The sequence below is a fragment of the Medicago sativa genome, chromosome 8 (assembly GCF_051527215.1).
Source record: "Medicago sativa cultivar Bolivia chromosome 8, Bolivia_mono, whole genome shotgun sequence".
Taxonomy (NCBI): Eukaryota; Viridiplantae; Streptophyta; class Magnoliopsida; order Fabales; family Fabaceae; genus Medicago; species Medicago sativa.
The window spans coordinates 91,407,445-91,424,795 of record NC_140756.1 but is presented as its reverse complement, the minus strand read 5'-3'; the positions used below and the strand labels follow the sequence as shown (position 1 = coordinate 91,424,795).

The following is a 17,351-nucleotide window of genomic DNA, read 5'->3' as shown; positions in this document are numbered from 1 at the left end:
TTAAATAAGTAATATTTGGATATAAAAATATTGATGCTACGATAAATTGATACATTTTTTTTGACAAAATGATAAAGGGTCTTGTTAACAAATGCCCTTAGGGCACTTGTTAAGGATTCAAAAAATAGAAACAATTGATAACTTTCATGTAGAAAAAGTTACTTTTTAATGTTTCAATATTTTGAATACACAAATTCCAAGACAAAGTTTCCATTTTAAACTTCTTATCAAGTGCCCTTAGGGCACGTGTTAACATTTCCCAATGATAAATTGATACATGTGCATATTATTTTTTTATTACTCCAACCCACTTGATTGCTTATATGAAAAAAACCCACATTGAGTTTGAAGTGTATGGCTTTCATTTAAAGATGCCCAAAGGAAAGGGACCTCGTTAGCTTTATAATAAGTTTGTACTAATCCCACCTACAATGTTCTATTATGGCTACCCATGTGTTATCTCTCATTCAAATCTTGAAGGTTATGTTTCTAAAAACAAAATCTATTTGTTAATGAACTCTGAAATTCAACATCAAGTAGGTCCCCTAGTTTCCAATATCATATCAGCAACTAAACCAAATAGATATTTACAATAAGTGTAATACCATTCTGTCAAAAGAAAAAAGTGTAATACCATTTTCTATCTGTAACGTACTAATTAATATCTCATATTGCTCAATATTCCTTCCTTTTCACCAGAAAAAAGTTTTGGTATATGAGATATTTGTCATTGGACTGTAGCAATTTGTTGAACTTTAATAATATCTGTATGTAGTCACTTGCCTGGTTGAAAATTCATACAACGGATCGATATCAATTAACAATAATGATGGTACTTTTGTTCCGTCCACTTGTGCTTTGTCTTCTTAATTTTATACATTACCGTAATATATGTCAAATATAAAATGTCTCAGTGGGACAAGTGTCGACAGACAAACAGAGGACAGTAAAAACAATCTTTTACTTGTTGTGCTTTGGGTTAAGGTAGACAAGAGTTGTGGGGTTTGCAACTCACTTTATATGGAAAATTTGACCAGATGTATATTATGTATATGTATATTAAGAAAGATATTTGATTATACAATTTTCAATAAAAAATAATTTTATCTTCCATATGACTACTAAATAGTTCATTAAAAAATTAACATGTTGAGTATAGTGGAAGGAGTTAGTCTTTCACAACGAGACGAACTATTGTTTGAATTATATTTAGAAAAGATATCAATCACATGGATATGTTTGAATGATGAAATGTTTATTAAATTAATTAAGCATGGTTGAACTATCATATGATCAGTAATTATGATTTTTTTTTTAAATATAGTTATCAAATTATAGACTTCATCCTCCAAAACCCTAAAAAAAAAAAAAAACCTCTCAAAGTGTTTGCCTCAAATTACCTAAGATTATAGACTTCATCCTCCAAAACCCTAAAAAAAAAAAAAAAAAAAAAACTCTCAAAGTGTTTGCCTCAAATTACCTCAAGCAAAGTGAACCAAGGAAAAAAATGGATTCACCAAAAATTCAAAAAGAGAGGCATTTTAGTAATATTATCATTAAATATTGGATAAATAAGTAAATTTACTTATATTTCATTCAAAAGACATCAAGTAAAATTTGTTTATAATAAATCGTGAAGGGATTTGTACCAACAAAAAAAAAACAGGAAGGAGAGTACTCAGTTAGCAGGAATATGCATATGCATTATTATATACTGGAGTCGGGGTTTGAACTCAAGACACCCCACTTATTCACCTTGAAAAAGGTAAATTCTGGCCACTAGGCTACATGACAAAAAATAACCGGGAAGGAGTATATCTTAAAATCAATTTTGTAAAGTAAAAATATGAGTCATTTGATGTCCATTCAATGGTAGAGATTCAATAATTGCATGACGACATACAGAGGAGCTAACAGGGTTCATGATTTAGCAACTATAAATATGCATGCATGCTTTGTTGAATTTTCATCCTGTTCAACTCATTTCTTTCCAAAATAATCTTGTGTTTTTGGGATATCATCACATTAACATGGCTTCCGAGTTTAATCTATCCCCTTCAGATGCACATCCTGAGTCCATGGATTTCCTTTCACTTGCTTGGTGTAACTTTGCTGTACAGGCTCTGAACCCTGAGCCACAACATGGATCACTTGTTCTACTTGATAGCCCTATCAAACAATTCGAGCCTAGTAGCCCCATGGCTCTTCCTACGGTGAGTCTAAGTTCAAACTATACTCTAAATTTATAATTTCATGTCATGTCATGTCACGTTCAATTATTATTATTTTACCAACCTACTCACTTTTGATCAATATTTGTGAAACTTGTATCATATGAAAAAGAGTGCTAGAATGGATGATGCAGATTTCAGGTCTATACCTCCATTGAAGTCTAATGATCTTAAGGTAAAAAAGTACACAGAAGAACCATCTAATTCAGTTCTATGACATACTAAACACAAAACACGGACACTGGATACAACACTGACGCATGAAAATAATTTGTGGAAAAAAAAGTGATTGAATTGAATGTAATCACATGTGTTAGTGTCACACGATTATTTGACACCGTCACTTATCAGACACACAAACATATCTTCAACTGCAAGTATCAGACACACATACACTTCTTAGAAGACGCTCAAAGACATTTCAAGAATAACAATTTATTTTTATGTTCTGTTTTTTCAGTCATGGATATGGATGCAGCAAGCAATGCACCCTGAATTAAATTACAATAGCAGTTTACGGAAAAAATGGGTACGTAATATTTTTCACTCAGTTTCATGGTGAGAGATACATGCAAGCGTTACTAGTTATTTCATATGAAATTAGTATAAATTATTTACCATCATATCATATCATATAGATGCCATGGAAGCAGATATTACCACTGAAAAGTATGTCAATAAAGAAATGGTTTAAGGAAATAAAGATGAAGAAGAAAGAAGAACATAGATTGCAAAGAGCAGAGGTGCATGCAGCAATGTCCATTGCAGGGGTTGCAGCAGCACTTGCTGCAATTGCTTCTGAAAATTCAAAAAAAGAGTCAAATGAAGATAGAGAGAAAGCAATAGCCTCTGCTGCTGCTTTGGTAGCTGCTCAGTGTGCAAAAGTAGCTGAATCAATGGGAGCTAAGAAAGAGGATCTTAGAAGTGTTATTGGCTCAGCCATGAATGGCACAAGTGCTAGTGATATCCTAACTCTCACTGCTGCCGCTGCAACATGTAGTAATTTTTATTATTTCAACTCATACTTTTATTTAATTAATACAATTATTTTGGGACTATGAAGCACGAATACGGGCATAGACGCCGGACACGATTTAGTGTAATTATATGTGTCGGCGGGACACGTCTAATCCAATGAGTGTCCGTCCTTCATAGTTTTGGGTATTATCTATATGCTAGAATTAGCAAAAGATTTACAGTCGTAACATGTCCCTCCACCAATAGAAAATAAACTTTTTATGTCAATTATTTTTTAAAATTCAATATTGGTGATCCATAATAGATGAAATGAATGGAAGTACACATGCACCGTACTCTATGTACAATCTGTTACTGAAAAAAATTGTTGGCTAACTGTAGCATTAAAAGGAGCAGCCACACTTAAAGTAAGATCAGGATCAAGGAACAGATTGAATGGGGGAGCCCCCATCTTGCCTATTGAAGACAACTACGATTTGGATTTTGACTTTGAAAAAGGAAGATTGATTCTTGCACAGGGTGCTGAGTTATATGTGGAATCACCAGAAGGTACTTTCAATACAATTATAACAAGCCCTGCTCCAAATGTCATAATTCTTAACTTATAGTATTTATTAAAAATAAAATAAAATTAGAATACCACACTACCATCCAATTAGTATAACCATATATAGCCTAAAGAAGGAGAATTATTAAGTAGTATTAAGCAGTAAGTATTAGAGAAATATTTTATGCACTGACCATTTGTATGACTTTTAGTTAGATATGATGAAAGTCAAACTTTTGTAATAGGAACAATTAAATGTTCATGCATATGAATTAAATCCTATGTATTATATGTTTTTCTAATTTATGTTGACTTCAATTATGTCTTAACAGGGAAGTACATGCCAAGAACAGTGTCTATAATCCTCAACAGTGAAGCTAAGGTTAGGATTATGGAAAGTTTATGTGTCTGTCTACTTTGATTTAGGTGAATAGGATTATGAACTAAAAACATATCCAAAAATACCATAAAGAATTAAAGACAGCGTTAAATTAAGCTTAACTTAATATTATGATTACATCTTGCTTCACTGGTGTAATTAAATTTTAATTTTTCTGACCTATGGAGCAATGATCTTTACTCAAACTACAGGTTATACTCATGATGAGGAAGCATAATCTGCTAAAAAGCAAGAAGGAGTGTATGTGCTTTTTTTAATTCCCTTTTCTTTTAATTATTTATGAAAGCTTAGAATGCACGAATAACTTATGGTAGTGGTTGTTATTATTATAGGTATTGTAATGAATATGCATGCAGAGCTGTATAAAGGTTCAGAAACCGAGGATGATACATGTTATCTGATTGTTTTGGCAACAAGAAAAGGCACTTTCAAGCTAGACATGGTGGATGATCTTCGTCGTTACAAGACATGGGCCACAACCATCAATCATATGCTCAAGATTTCTACTTCTTTTGCAAAATATGAGCTCCAATTTTACTGAAATTATATGATCATTAGTACTTATAACTTAATTACCTTATGTATTCGTTTTCATAATTAATCATATATATTTGCAAAAACTATTATTAAATGATGTATTATTCCTATTGTTAAATTTGAACAATCAGTGATCTACCTTTCAAGTAAAAATAAATAAAAATTGTTCACATTGGGGACCATTGAACCATGATCCAGAGATACACCAATTCCTATTTTTTGAACATTGAGTTTATCCAATTAAGAACTTGCTTATTGAAACAATATATAATGAGCACGAAGAGAATGTCCATTGTCCAAGATATCAAGTTGTTAATCTCCAAATAGTAATTTTAGTTAAAAGTGTATATAATGAGCACGAAGAGAATGTCCAAGAGATCAAGCTCTTAATCTTCAAATAGTAAGTTTAGTGGTTTTGATTATTTTAACATTATGAAATGCTTAACTTTGTGTGAAACAATCATGTCCTTGTGGTACCTTTCCCCCGGGGAATGTACCTACCGACCAACTGGTGTTTTCTATGTGGACTCTTCTCTTTTACTTCAAAATTTATGCACGATTAGGTTAGCTCAAGCTCTATAATTAGAGACAAGTACAAATAAGATAATCTTTCTTTTCGTTATCTTCGTAGACAAAAAGGTAAACCTCGCCATCTTCATCATTGTCCACCATCCAACGGAAATAAAGTGCTTATATATAAGAGCATTTATAAATATACAAATGATAGCCTTTAATATAGTACTAAGATTGTATTAACCGTAAAATACTTGATAGATCTATTAACTAAATAAATGCATATACCAATGAACATGAATTGCCTTCGGTCAATAATTTGAAGCATTCAAACAATTGACATATTTGTTGTCAGTAGATTGAGATCGAACCATCCATATTTTAAGTTCGGTATTTTCATTTAAAAAGAAACTAAAATATGCATTAAAATTTAAACCATTTGATCACAATATTTAATAACTACAAAATGTATTAATTGCGATAAAGAGAAATGTTATGAACATTTTGTTTTCTAACACTTACTCTTTTATTGGGTGGAGTCAACTCGGATCTCACGACTTTATGCTGAATTCATTTCTAAAGTGTGAGACTCGCATGAGCTTCACCCAATAAAAGAGTATGTGTTAGAGTGAATGTTAAAAAGAGAGTGGTTGTAGCACTTCTCTTGTGTTAAATAAGTCAATGTGGATCTCACGACTTTATGTCGAATTCATTTCTAAAGTGTGAGACTCACATGAGCTTCACCCAATAAAAGAGCATGCGTTAAAGTGAATGTTAAAAAGAGTGTTGTAACACTTCACTTGTGTTAAAATATTGATTGTGGGTCCTCGTGAGTTTAGCTCAGTTGATGTGGACAAACCCTGGCCACCACCCAAAAAAATTATTGATTATGGATAATTCAATTTCAATAGGAGTCTAGTGTTGTGTTTGGAGAGTTGGGAATATAACTCTTCCTCAAAAAGATAAGTATGAAAGAAAATGGAAAATACTTGGGGAGGCAATGAACCTGATGGGATAAACCGCAAATGCACGGTTTACCGATGTAGTAATAAAAAGAGTATCGTTCCGACAGGGAGTTGTTCAATCCTATTAACTTTAGCTGATGATTAGAAGATATTAAATTGTAAAGTTGGGGTTTTTAAACGGTAGAAAATAATAATAAAAGAGAGCCTTGGGATTATTGGTCCGTCATGGTGACAAATCCTTCACAAACCAAACCTTTAAACTTATAACTTTATGTTAGACTTAATTTCTAAAGACAAGTTTCTCTTTGGCCTATCACATCTCCTTTTCGGTCTCAGTGAGTGTGTTCCTCCAGCAACCACACCTATTTTCATGGGTGATTGCCTTTGGAATCCTTGAAGCTCGAAACTTTATGTGTCTCAAGGTTTGCTGGACTATTTTCATGTTTCGCAATCCTTGTCTAGATTCACTTATTCGAATATCAAAACTCCACTTTCGTTTTATGAATTGATATTTGGAATAATGAATTAACAATTATCAAATCCTCCACTTTCGCTTCTACAGTTTGATAATGGTTAATTCATATTAAAACGGTGACTCTAGATTAGAAATTAGGGTTACATAAAATTAAGGTTTAAGGTTTGGTTTGATCCGGATTATGTCATTAGACTTATCCAACAATCCCAAGACAAGAGAAGTTTACTCACTCATGTTCATCGTAGACATGGAGAAGAAGAAGAAAAGCATAAAGTAAATAACAAAGAAATAAAGGAATAAAGAAAAGAACTTTTATTAGAAAGACAATTGTCACTTATTGAATTCCAAGAAAAGATGAATTTTAATGATAGTTAGCTACTCTATTTATAGTCATATAGTCGACTTAAAACCTAAGCAATTATTCACTAGAGTGTTCCACAAGAAACCACGGGTTTTTTGGTCAAAACATGCAGCTAATTCTTGAAGCAAAAGTGGCCCTGGTGGGTGGCTTACGATGAGTATTGACTCATCAGAACCCAATTGAATTAGCTTGATGGTATTGACTTAGGATGAGTGTGTGTTCCTTATCCATCGAGGTCTCTTATTCGATTATCATGCCAATTTTGGGGGGACTAATTGATCTTTTTCAAACCCAATAAGGTAGTGCCATGTGGCACCCTTTATTAGAAAAAAGCTCAATTCAGAAAACAAAACGCGAACTGCAAACACAACCTTCCCCCTCCTTTCTCCGTTGCCTCTTCGACCCAAAGCCCACCACCACCAGTTTCCGACGCCTTACGCCGCCATAACCTTCAACCGCCGCCTTCCGCCGCACATCAATCTGTCACAGACCACCGGCGATTCACATCCCTCCTTCTCAATCTGATATAATTTCAACATCTAAATTGTAACAATGAGACGAAGACGCGACAATTACAAAGATGCACCACAAACAAATAAACTCCAAACTCCAAATTTCCCGAAATCAGATTCAGATAAACGAATCTTCCTTTTCTGCTTAGCATTTCGAATGCTGAATTCAATGCTAGTGCAGAGTTACTTCAATCCAGATGAACACTGGCAAGGTCCTGAAGTTGCACATCGAATCGCATTCGGATACGGTCACTTAACATGGGAATGGAAACTGGGTATTCGAAGTTATCTTCATCCATTTCTCTTTGTTCCTCTTTACAACTTTCTCGCATTAATCCATCTTGATACCCCTTGGTTTATGGTAATTATTAACTTTATATCTTCTTAATTAATTAATTAATTCATGTTTGTTTAGTTTTCATTCTTATGTTTTTTGTAAGTTCGTGTTTGAATAAACAACTTAATTAAGTTCTTAGAGCAAAATGCTTATCATATAATGTATGTTTAGATAGGCGGCGAGTTTGATAAATAGTGATTCTGATATAATGAAAAGTTATTTTTTTTTTTTTTTTAGATAAACTATTTTTCATAAACCATGAACTTATAGAAAAATAAGAAATAAGCTATAAACATCTTGTGAACATATCATAAATTGTTTGTTTCTATAAGCTCACTCTTGGAAAGAGTCTTACGAGTGCTTATGTTAGTTCATAAACTCAAATAAATCCGAACATGTACTAATTCTATGTATTGTTTTTCTTAGATGAGGGCTCCAAGGTTACTGCAGTCTGTGTTCTCTGCAGTTGGGGATTTGTACTTGTATAAACTCTCTGCGGTTCTCTTTGGTCAATCGGTTGCAAAATGGGCAGTATCCTACTGTTTTATCTCATTGGATACAATGTTTCATGTTTGAAGTTCTTGTTGCATTATTGAATATAGAAAGAAACATTTTTTACAGATACCTTAACTATGTTTCTTAGATATTTTCCCAGCTGTCGAATTGGTTTATGTTTTATTGTTTTTCTCGTACACTGTCCAATAGCATGGAGACTGTTCTTACGCTGGTGTCTTTATACTATTGGCCTTGTATGAGAACTTATGTGGGGAAAAGTTCCTACGTTTCTCGGAAGTGGGGTTTATTTGTGGCAGCATTAGCTTGTGCTATTAGGCCAACAAGTGCAGTCACATGGATGTATGTTGGTTTCCTTGAGCTTTTTAATGCACGCGACAGATTGGAGTTTGTTTTTTTGGAGGTGGCTCCTATTGGGTATGTTTTCAAACCATTTATTAACAATGTTGTCAAATAACGGCTATATCGGCGCTATAGTGTTGTGAGATTTAAAAAACCGTTATTAATTCACAATACATGATTTAGTACTAATAATGTCAAACAACAACTATAGCAGCGTTGTAGCGTAGTAGTGTTTATTACACGCTCTAATTTGATTTTGACCTAGGGAAACTTTCCCTAACGTGTTTAGAAAGCTTCATGGCACTAGGGGAAGCATGTAAAGATGTCTGAACTTTGTTATTTTGTTGTATTGTCCTTTTGTATCCAAATAATAAGATTTGGTTAGCCATTGAATTGAAGAGTTTCACTATAACTTACAAATATGCCTTGAAATTTATTGTATTGCACTTGCTAAAATTACATCAATTTGTAATGTAAAGTTTTGACATTTCTATTGAAAGTTTGCAGACATTTTATGTCAGAAAATATCACTAGAACTCAAATTATGGTGAATTTAAATTGTATTCGATTTGAGCATCTCTGTATGTTTTCATAATCACGGCTTATAATTACTTGTCAAAAAAAGTTATGTTTTTATGGAAAAACGAACTCTGTTGCAATCAGATTCAGTAGCCCTCTTCTTGTCCAGTAGATTTACTTTCTTAATTCTGTGTTGCTTTTCCTTCCAAGTGAACTTTGAATAACTCCATTGGATGGAAATTCAACCATTTTAGGAACTACCAATTTGCAAAAATCTTAATTATTAATTGGGATCTTACAGAATTCTATATCATTATATCTAATTTTTCTATTTCTGTTGCATTCTATCAGGACCTTGGTACTTGGGCTTACCTGCTTATTAGATTTTTTTATGTATGGCACATGGGTTCTAGTACCACTTAATTTTCTAAAATTCAATTTTCTTTCCTCGGGCGGAGACTATTATGGAACCCACAAGTGGCACTGGTACTTCACTCAGGGATTTACAGTCATGATTTTCTCTTATTTACCATTTTGTATAGCTGGTATCATTTATTCCAAACAGTGGAAGTTTTCTGGCCTCCTTGCATGGGTGTTGGGTTTCTATAGTATATTAGGCCACAAGGAATTCAGGTATTTCAATTTGAAAAGTTTACACATGCATGTTTACATGCACCTGGCCTATTGGTTTGACTTGATTAATGATAATAATTAGTAATTACTGAGATACAGGTTCGTCTTGCCAGTTCTTCCCATAGCTCTGATGTTCTCTGGTTATTCTTTGGCTGTGATTGAAGATCCCGGTGCCGGTTCCCTGGAGTATAAAGGAAAAGGGTTTTCAAAAAAGAAAAAATGTCCTCCCAAGATGACAGTTGCTATCTTATTTTTGCTTGCTACCAATATACCAATGGCTTTGTATATGAGCTTGGTTCATCAGGTATCTTGTTCTCTCATCTCCAAGAATTCAAATTATTGATTTTTCTTGTTACTGTTTGTTCTTCCTGTTTCTGTAAAAATCTAGACATAAATGTTAATTATTTTTTTTTAAAGGAAGACATAAATGTTAATTATATATATTATTTATTTTCTCAACAGAGAGGACCTGAGGATGTCATGAACCACCTTGCTAGAGAAGCTTTTCAAGGGAACGTGAAAAGTATCCTATTCTTAACACCTTGCCATGCTACTCCATACTACTCTATGCTGCATCAAAATGTGCCAATGCAGTTTCTTGACTGCACGCCAAGGTTTAGAATTAATGATTCTGGAATGACCTCTAATCTTAGTCGAAACTAAATTAAGTTCATAATTGATGTTAATGTATCATTTTCTGCAGTGAAGAGAAAGGAGTTCTAGATGAGTCCGACCGTTTCATGATGGACCCTGCATCGTTTATGTCAAAATTTGCACAAAATTGGTCCCTTCCCAGCCACATTGTTTTGTTTGATTCGGAAGAGCAAAAGTTGAGAAGCTTTTTAATTTCATTTGAATATAGAGAGGTAATTTACGTGATTGTCCAAAGTTAATCTTTGCTCTAAAAACTGGCAATTTGTACACGTTTTGTTTTCTAATTTGAAATTTCATCTACAGGAAAAAAGATTTTTTAATGCTCACTTCAAGGTGGACCGTGATCTTCAAGCTTCAGTTGTTGTATATGTTCAAAAAGATAGCATCATCTGATCTGTGCAGCAAATGGCAGTATCGTGACCGTTCATTGTTGGTTGTTCCTAATGTTATCTGTTGTAATTTGATGTCTCTAAAATGACTTTATGGTGATTGATTTTGTATTGCTTACCAGAAAATTTTGTAGACAGATTGTAAACGATTCTCTAATGTATTTTTAGATGACATTTTCTTTTTAAGAAAGATGACCTACATCTCAGGATTGTTTTCTGATTGGCATCAGTAGGTTAGGGTTAATTCGTGTCTAAGGGAACAAATATATAATGGCAAAACCATTAGTTAGGGTTAATCCCTGTCTAAGGGAACAAATATATAATGGCAAAACCATTAGTTGAGCCAATCATTCGAATTACAAAACAAAACGTGTTAATTTTAGGTAAGTTAGCAATAATTCATGATAGCAATGTGTTAATTTTTAAAAAGAAATTTATTTAGAATGAAAGACTAGTGCTGTGAAAAGTCTTGTGTAGTCGCATGCACAAAACGTAATTATTAGTCACAAACCAATAATAAAAGGGGAATTAGTCACTTTAGTCCCTGAATGGGGAACGATTCGTCAATTTAGTCCCTGAATGCAGATAAATTGCAAAATAGTCCCTGAATGTAGACTTTGTTAGTCAATTTAGTCTCTGAATGCAGACTCCGTTAGTCAATTTAGTCCCTGAATGTAGACTTCGTTAGTCATTTTAGTCCCTGAAATTGACCATGCAGGGACTGTTTTGCATATTATCTGCATTCAGGGACTAAATTGACGAATCGTTCCCCATTCAGGGACTAAAGTGACTAATTCCCCAATAATAAAGGGTGCGTTTGTTTCAGCTTTAAAAAAAATAGATTTTGTGTCAAAAGAATCTAGAGATTTTTCTTTAGAGATTTTCAAAAAAATCTGAAGTTATTTGTGTTTGTCTACTATCCATAAAAATCCATTTTTTTAAAAAAATGAGTTCTAACATGTACATGTGTTATCTCCTTGTTGTTAAACAAAATAGATTTTGAGAAAAGCTAATCCTAGTAACTTTTCATTTTAGGGTCAAAATAGATTTTTTTGATAAAATGATTTTTCTAAAAATCCTAAACAAACACTTAAAAATGAAAAAAGTGATTTTTTTAAGGGAAAAAATAGATTTTTTTTGAAAAAAATCTGAAACAAACGCACCCAAAATGACAACTCGTAACATTGTTTTTGTTGAAACATACATAAGATTTATTTCACTTCAACTACCAACCCGTTTCCCTTGCTCTATTTTCCCTATTCAACCAAAAAGAATTTTTTTGTTGATTCCTTTCCCAAATACATGTATATATCGAGGAGAATTTTGAAGACAAATGTAATCAAGCATAATCTTCAAATCCATCATGCCTCGTTCCTCAAAGATCTTGCAAGTTATCATCATCTTATTGGATGTGTGGCTAACAGTTATGTGTAATGCTTGTGATTATACAAGACTTGCTCTAAAAATATGTGCGGCGAGTGCAAGGTCTGTATATATGATACATCATCTTTTTATAGTACAATTGATAAGACATGATCACAGTTGTTTATGATTACTATTATTTTTTGTAAAAATAATCATCACGGGAAAACAACTGTGTATTTCATAATTCATTTCTTACAATGGATCTTTAATTGTCAGCTTTACTTATGAATGAAATGAAGGAAAACTAATGAGGCAACGTGGAAGTGTTTTGAAAATAACTTCAAATGAATAGATAGAGCCATATTAACACAGTCACACGGGATACCCGACACGACAACACCATCAAATTAGGTGATTGAAAGACCCATCCATAGCAGAAGTCTTCGCGGTCGATCAAGAAACCTTGCCTGCCATGCAGGTTCATCACTCTCATAAACAAACCCGCTCTTCATGTACAATTTCTTTGCTGGTTCATTGTCAACGGCAACATGGACGTACAAATCTGTTATGCCTGAAAGACACACAAATATGGAGTCAATGTAACCACTTTTTGGTTTAAGAAATGTCCGATATTCATTGTCATGTAGAAATCCCAGGGTCTTGCCTAGTTCATATACTCATGAATATTCAGAAAATTTTAGAGTGCCTATAACTTGGAATCTACATGGACCGCAACAAATATATGAACAATTCACTTAAAACAGCTTAAGACAGCAACCAAAATTGTTTTCTCCGATGTTTGGTTCTTCATGGCACAAAAAATTAATAAATCAAAAAAGAAAATCTAATCAACTAGGGGTGTGTGATGGTAATGGTGTTTGGATCTCAAATTTAGTTCAATACAGTTCCGGATAACAAGTTTATGGAAACCGAATCCCCCCTACTGCGAGCCAAATATAACCAAACCTAGATCGAAGCCAGTTCTGGACTGGAGTTTTCTATCACAAGGAACAATATTTTGAAATCTGTTGACAATGGTCAGAGTCGTACCATTGTTTATCAATTTGGAACATCCATTATGTTCGAGACCAAGATCATATGAAATTTGGTTGATCGACGTTACAAATTTACAAGCAGTCAAATAAAAACAGGCATGCCATTTTTTCATGAACTGTAGATGACCTCACAAACATCAAGACATGCTATCTTAAAATATAACTGGCATAATATTGTCTGCTAAGATTCGCAACATGAAAAACATAACTGGCTTCTTTCTTGCCATGATTATGATAGTTACCCTACTATTTACAAAAGAACTAAGTTGCAAAATACACTTAATCATAGTCAGTCAATAAAACTGTTTGAATTTCTAGCAGACAAGTCTCTTGGAAGGCTTGGTCGGAAGAGGTTTCATCGTCAACGAGACTCGTTTTGTAGGGCTACAAGTATACTGCTCCAATATAATAGTTATGAATATTGAAATTATTTGGCTCTAAAATACATGCTGAGAGTAGTATATTCAATGATCATCTCTAAGACTTCCTAATTATCACTGGACATGCAATATTTTGATTAATAGGACCCAAATTTGGTGAGCAGGTAAAGAAATTCTAAATTAGAAAGTATTTTCCTAATGAAAACAATGAAAGTCTTTTCCCACTAGACGAAGTTGGTTACATGGATTGAACAACAACACCATTACTACTGTCATCAATAAGACTCATTTTGCAGGGATGCAAGTATACTACTCCAATATAAAAGTTCTGAATATTGAAATTATTTAGCTCTAAATTACATGCTGAGAGTATTACAATCAAAGATCATCTCTAAGACTTCATATCATGGGACATCCAATAATGATTAAATTGACCAAAATTAGGTGAGTAGGTAAAGAAATTCTAAATTAAAAAATATTTTCCCTACTCAACAATTAAAGTCTTCTCCGACTAGACAAAGTTGGCTATCGCTACATAGATTGAGCAACACCCTTAACTCCTAGCATGGATCATATATAAAGATATACTATTTAACTCAAAATTTCGTTTAATAGTCTGACTTATAATTTTTTTTAGTCTTGTTCTACCTCTAACCTATGAACTATCCTCCAAATCAAAACTTATGTGGACCTTCTTTACACGTGTTCATTTCCCGTATCAATACAAATGGTTAGGATTAAGGACTAAGAGTTCCCTGATATCTAATCAAGTTCAACAACTAAGTACCAAATCCTTTTAAAGGCACAAGACCAACACTTACAAGTACGATTGAATTCCCTGATAGAATCTAATTGGTAATGGCAGTGGCACTTGAAAAAGTGTGCATAAATAGACCATTTTCAAGGCAGTGAAAACAACAATAGCAACGTCCATTTAGCAGTTGACTGTTTCTTACCCCAATTACGAGCAACTGACTTTGACTTTTCAAGAAGTTCATATGCCAACCCATTTCTGTGCAACTCTCTAGCAACACATACATTACTAAGATACGCCCTTGTAGTATCAGCTCCACTAGCCTGACAGTAAAACATTATACAATTTGATGGAGGAAGCATTGAACAAATTAGTCACCATAGAAGAGTTATCAATTTTCATATCAAAAGTCAAAACTTGATCATCCAAAACAAGCTTAAGGGCATGTATGGATTGAATTATTTAAACTTATCTACTATAAGCACTTAAGAAACTGTTTGGGAGAGCTTATGAAAATGATTTATGAAGTGTTCATGACTTGATTTCAGCTTATTTCCATAAGCTCTCCATGACAGCTTATGTAAACAACTCATAGCTTATATGAAAACAATTGATTTTGTTTCATCCTTTGTTATAAAAATAGCTAATAAATAAGCACTTATACAATAAGCCTTTGTCGTTTATCCGGACAGGACATAAACACAAATACAACATATAGACTTAGAAATCTAGAATGTATAAAAAAATACCTCTGGCTTCATCCCTACAATTTCATCAGGAAGACTCAAGCACTGATTAAGATCAAGAGAACCAACTACAACCCTGTCTTCTCCACTGGCAGAATACTATAAAATTCAATAAAAACACAGTTAATTTTGTTATTAAGAAACAATAAACCAAAGACCGATAAACAAATATAAATTACACAACACATTTCCATTGAATTAAAATCAAGGAAATAAACAAACCTTACATGAAGAACATAAATCATCATAGAGGCTAGATAAATGTGACATAGGAAGAGAAGCATTTATGCAAGAAACTCTTCTAAAGCCCGTCTTTTTCCCTGAAACACGCTCCTTAAGTGCTTCAAACTCACGTTCAGCCAAGTACTTAGCATGATCCTAACAGAACTTGACAAACACGAAAAATCCATCTTTTATCACAATCCAAACACACCCTTTTGCAATTCAGTAGCTAAAAACAATAATAGTAGCTAAAACTTCATATTTTAACAAAAATTGAAAGAAAAAAAAATGGAGTGAAAAAACTCACTTGGACTCCGTAAGTGTCTGGACGAAATTGGTTGAAGGCACGAACACGAAGAGAGGAAGCAGCCCAGAATTCATCATCGTAGAAAGATTCAGCGATTGTGATCAAAGAGGTGTCGATTTTTTGGGTGCAAATGTTTATGGAAGAAGCATAGGATTGGAATTGAATTCTAAGGTTAGAAGTTGAACATGTTAATGCAGAATTTGAAAATGGAGAAGATGAATGAATTGGAGGAAAAGAACAGAGTGAAGAAATGAGTGTCATTTTTGTTGTGTTCGTGGCTGCATCTGCTTCGTGTTCTTGTTTTCGATAAGTGTCTTTGTTTATGATTTTATTTGGTGAAACTATCAACACACAAAAAATAAGGTTTTACAAGAGAATCAATTTTAGTTGAAGGTATCTATATAATATAAATTTACGACCTGTTCCATGGCCTTTTATGGAAATGATTTTCTATTCTTTTGGTGTTGACATGTGTCACTCTTCCTTTAATATGTTAGTGTTTTTCTCAATCGCCACGTGGCACCTTGAGCCAAACCAAGCAATTTGGTGAGTTTGGCAATTAATGAGATGACATTGTTTTGTTTCATTTTGAGATTTTATTTTAGGTAATGATAATAATAATTATAATGATAATCATAGTAATAATATTTTCTTCAAAAAAAAATCATAGTAATAATATTAATGATTTTGTTTCTAATTTCAAATGTATGACTTTTTAAAAAAAAGTTGGACCAAAATTTATGTTTAATTTCGTAGTAATTTTTTTAGGAAGAATATGATGATAATAATGATAATAGTTTTGTTAGAAAAAAAGTAATAACAATATAATAATAAAAATATGTACCATGGTATGCTTTTGTGATACCAGTATATGTTATGCTTTTGTAATAATTAAGTTTCCAAATTACAATAAAAAAAACGTCTTTCTTTCATGGTTAGTTATATTAGGAATATAATTTTACAATAAAACATATTATTTTTTCTTTTTTGTGGAAACATAAAAACATATTATTGTTAGTTATATTAGGAATATATTTTTTTAGTGCTTCCTTTGACTATGATTAATTAAAATAGAAATGTATTGCTTAATGATAGTAGCGTATTTTTAATAAAAAAAATTAAAATACATTGCTTAATGGCTAAGATAGGATCTCAAATACAATTGGTTAAGGTAAATGTTGTAATTTTACGAAATTACACAGTAAAATCTAATATAAATTAGGGGCTAGCAAATTTTCCTAATCACAACTCCAATTGTCTTTTTTTCCTTCCTGTATCCTTACTTTTTCTATATGTTTGTCTTTGTATCTCTCTTTACGAACCAAATGGCTCCGAACATCGATCATGTTTCGATTGTTTTGATTTTATTTTTATTTCAATCAACTAAACAATGTTGTTTTAATTCCTTATTTCTTTTCCTTTTTTTTTTTGCGTTTTTTTCTATCTTTTTTTTTGTTGAAAAAATACGTTTTTATTTTCTCAACTCTTTCTTTGAATCAAATAGGGCACTCACTTAATGAATTGTCATCGATATCTCTCATTCAAAAAAAAAAAAAAAAAGAAATTTCGAGTATCATTGTTCGATTCATGTGATTACAGTGTTCTTTTAATTGCTT

At 32.8% G+C, this 17,351-nt stretch overlaps 3 protein-coding genes across 3 annotated transcripts; 2 read left to right on the top strand and 1 right to left on the bottom strand.

Moving 5' to 3' along the window:
- Positions 1-1,968: 1,968 nt before the first annotated feature.
- Positions 1,969-4,875, top strand: LOC146903233 (auxin canalization protein (DUF828)). Its single transcript, XM_085733951.1, has 8 exons — positions 1,969-2,213; positions 2,344-2,406; positions 2,692-2,760; positions 2,870-3,227; positions 3,591-3,758; positions 4,089-4,138; positions 4,348-4,396; positions 4,489-4,875. The coding sequence occupies exons 1-8, from the start codon at positions 2,031-2,033 to the stop codon at positions 4,695-4,697; spliced, it is 1,149 nt and encodes a 382-aa protein (XP_085590077.1). The 5' UTR covers positions 1,969-2,030; the 3' UTR covers positions 4,698-4,875.
- Positions 4,876-7,360: 2,485 nt separating this feature from the next.
- Positions 7,361-11,096, top strand: LOC146903232 (Alg9-like mannosyltransferase family). Its single transcript, XM_085737350.1, has 8 exons — positions 7,361-7,880; positions 8,283-8,387; positions 8,500-8,786; positions 9,582-9,863; positions 9,963-10,167; positions 10,326-10,477; positions 10,567-10,729; positions 10,821-11,096. Exons 1-8 carry the CDS (start codon positions 7,560-7,562, stop codon positions 10,908-10,910), a joined length of 1,605 nt encoding a protein of 534 aa, XP_085593476.1. The 5' UTR covers positions 7,361-7,559; the 3' UTR covers positions 10,911-11,096.
- A 1,390-nt stretch (positions 11,097-12,486) lies between these two features.
- LOC146903231 (Acyl-CoA N-acyltransferases (NAT) superfamily protein) lies at positions 12,487-16,034 on the bottom strand. Its single transcript, XM_085733485.1, has 5 exons — positions 15,736-16,034; positions 15,429-15,584; positions 15,210-15,305; positions 14,663-14,783; positions 12,487-12,842 (listed from the first exon to the last, which is right to left on the bottom strand). Exons 1-5 carry the CDS (start codon positions 15,994-15,996, stop codon positions 12,679-12,681), a joined length of 798 nt encoding a protein of 265 aa, XP_085589611.1. The 5' UTR covers positions 15,997-16,034; the 3' UTR covers positions 12,487-12,678.
- Positions 16,035-17,351: the final 1,317 nt, after the last annotated feature.

Coding starts and splice junctions, on each gene's coding strand:
- LOC146903233 (XM_085733951.1), top strand. CDS start 2,031: ATGGCTTCCGAGTTTAATCTATCCCCTTCAGATGCACATCCTGAGTCC. Junction 2,407..2,691: donor TGAAGTCTAATGATCTTAAG/GTAAAAAAGTAC, acceptor CTGTTTTTTCAG/TCATGGATATGGATGCAGCA. Junction 4,397..4,488: donor GCTAAAAAGCAAGAAGGAGT/GTATGTGCTTTT, acceptor TTATTATTATAG/GTATTGTAATGAATATGCAT.
- LOC146903232 (XM_085737350.1), top strand. CDS start 7,560: ATGAGACGAAGACGCGACAATTACAAAGATGCACCACAAACAAATAAA. Junction 8,388..8,499: donor AATCGGTTGCAAAATGGGCA/GTATCCTACTGT, acceptor TATGTTTCTTAG/ATATTTTCCCAGCTGTCGAA. Junction 9,864..9,962: donor TTAGGCCACAAGGAATTCAG/GTATTTCAATTT, acceptor ACTGAGATACAG/GTTCGTCTTGCCAGTTCTTC.
- LOC146903231 (XM_085733485.1), bottom strand. CDS start 15,996: ATGACACTCATTTCTTCACTCTGTTCTTTTCCTCCAATTCATTCATCT. Junction 15,306..15,428: donor ATTTATGTTCTTCATGTAAG/GTTTGTTTATTT, acceptor TGAATTTTATAG/TATTCTGCCAGTGGAGAAGA. Junction 14,784..15,209: donor TTGTAGGGATGAAGCCAGAG/GTATTTTTTTAT, acceptor TTTTACTGTCAG/GCTAGTGGAGCTGATACTAC.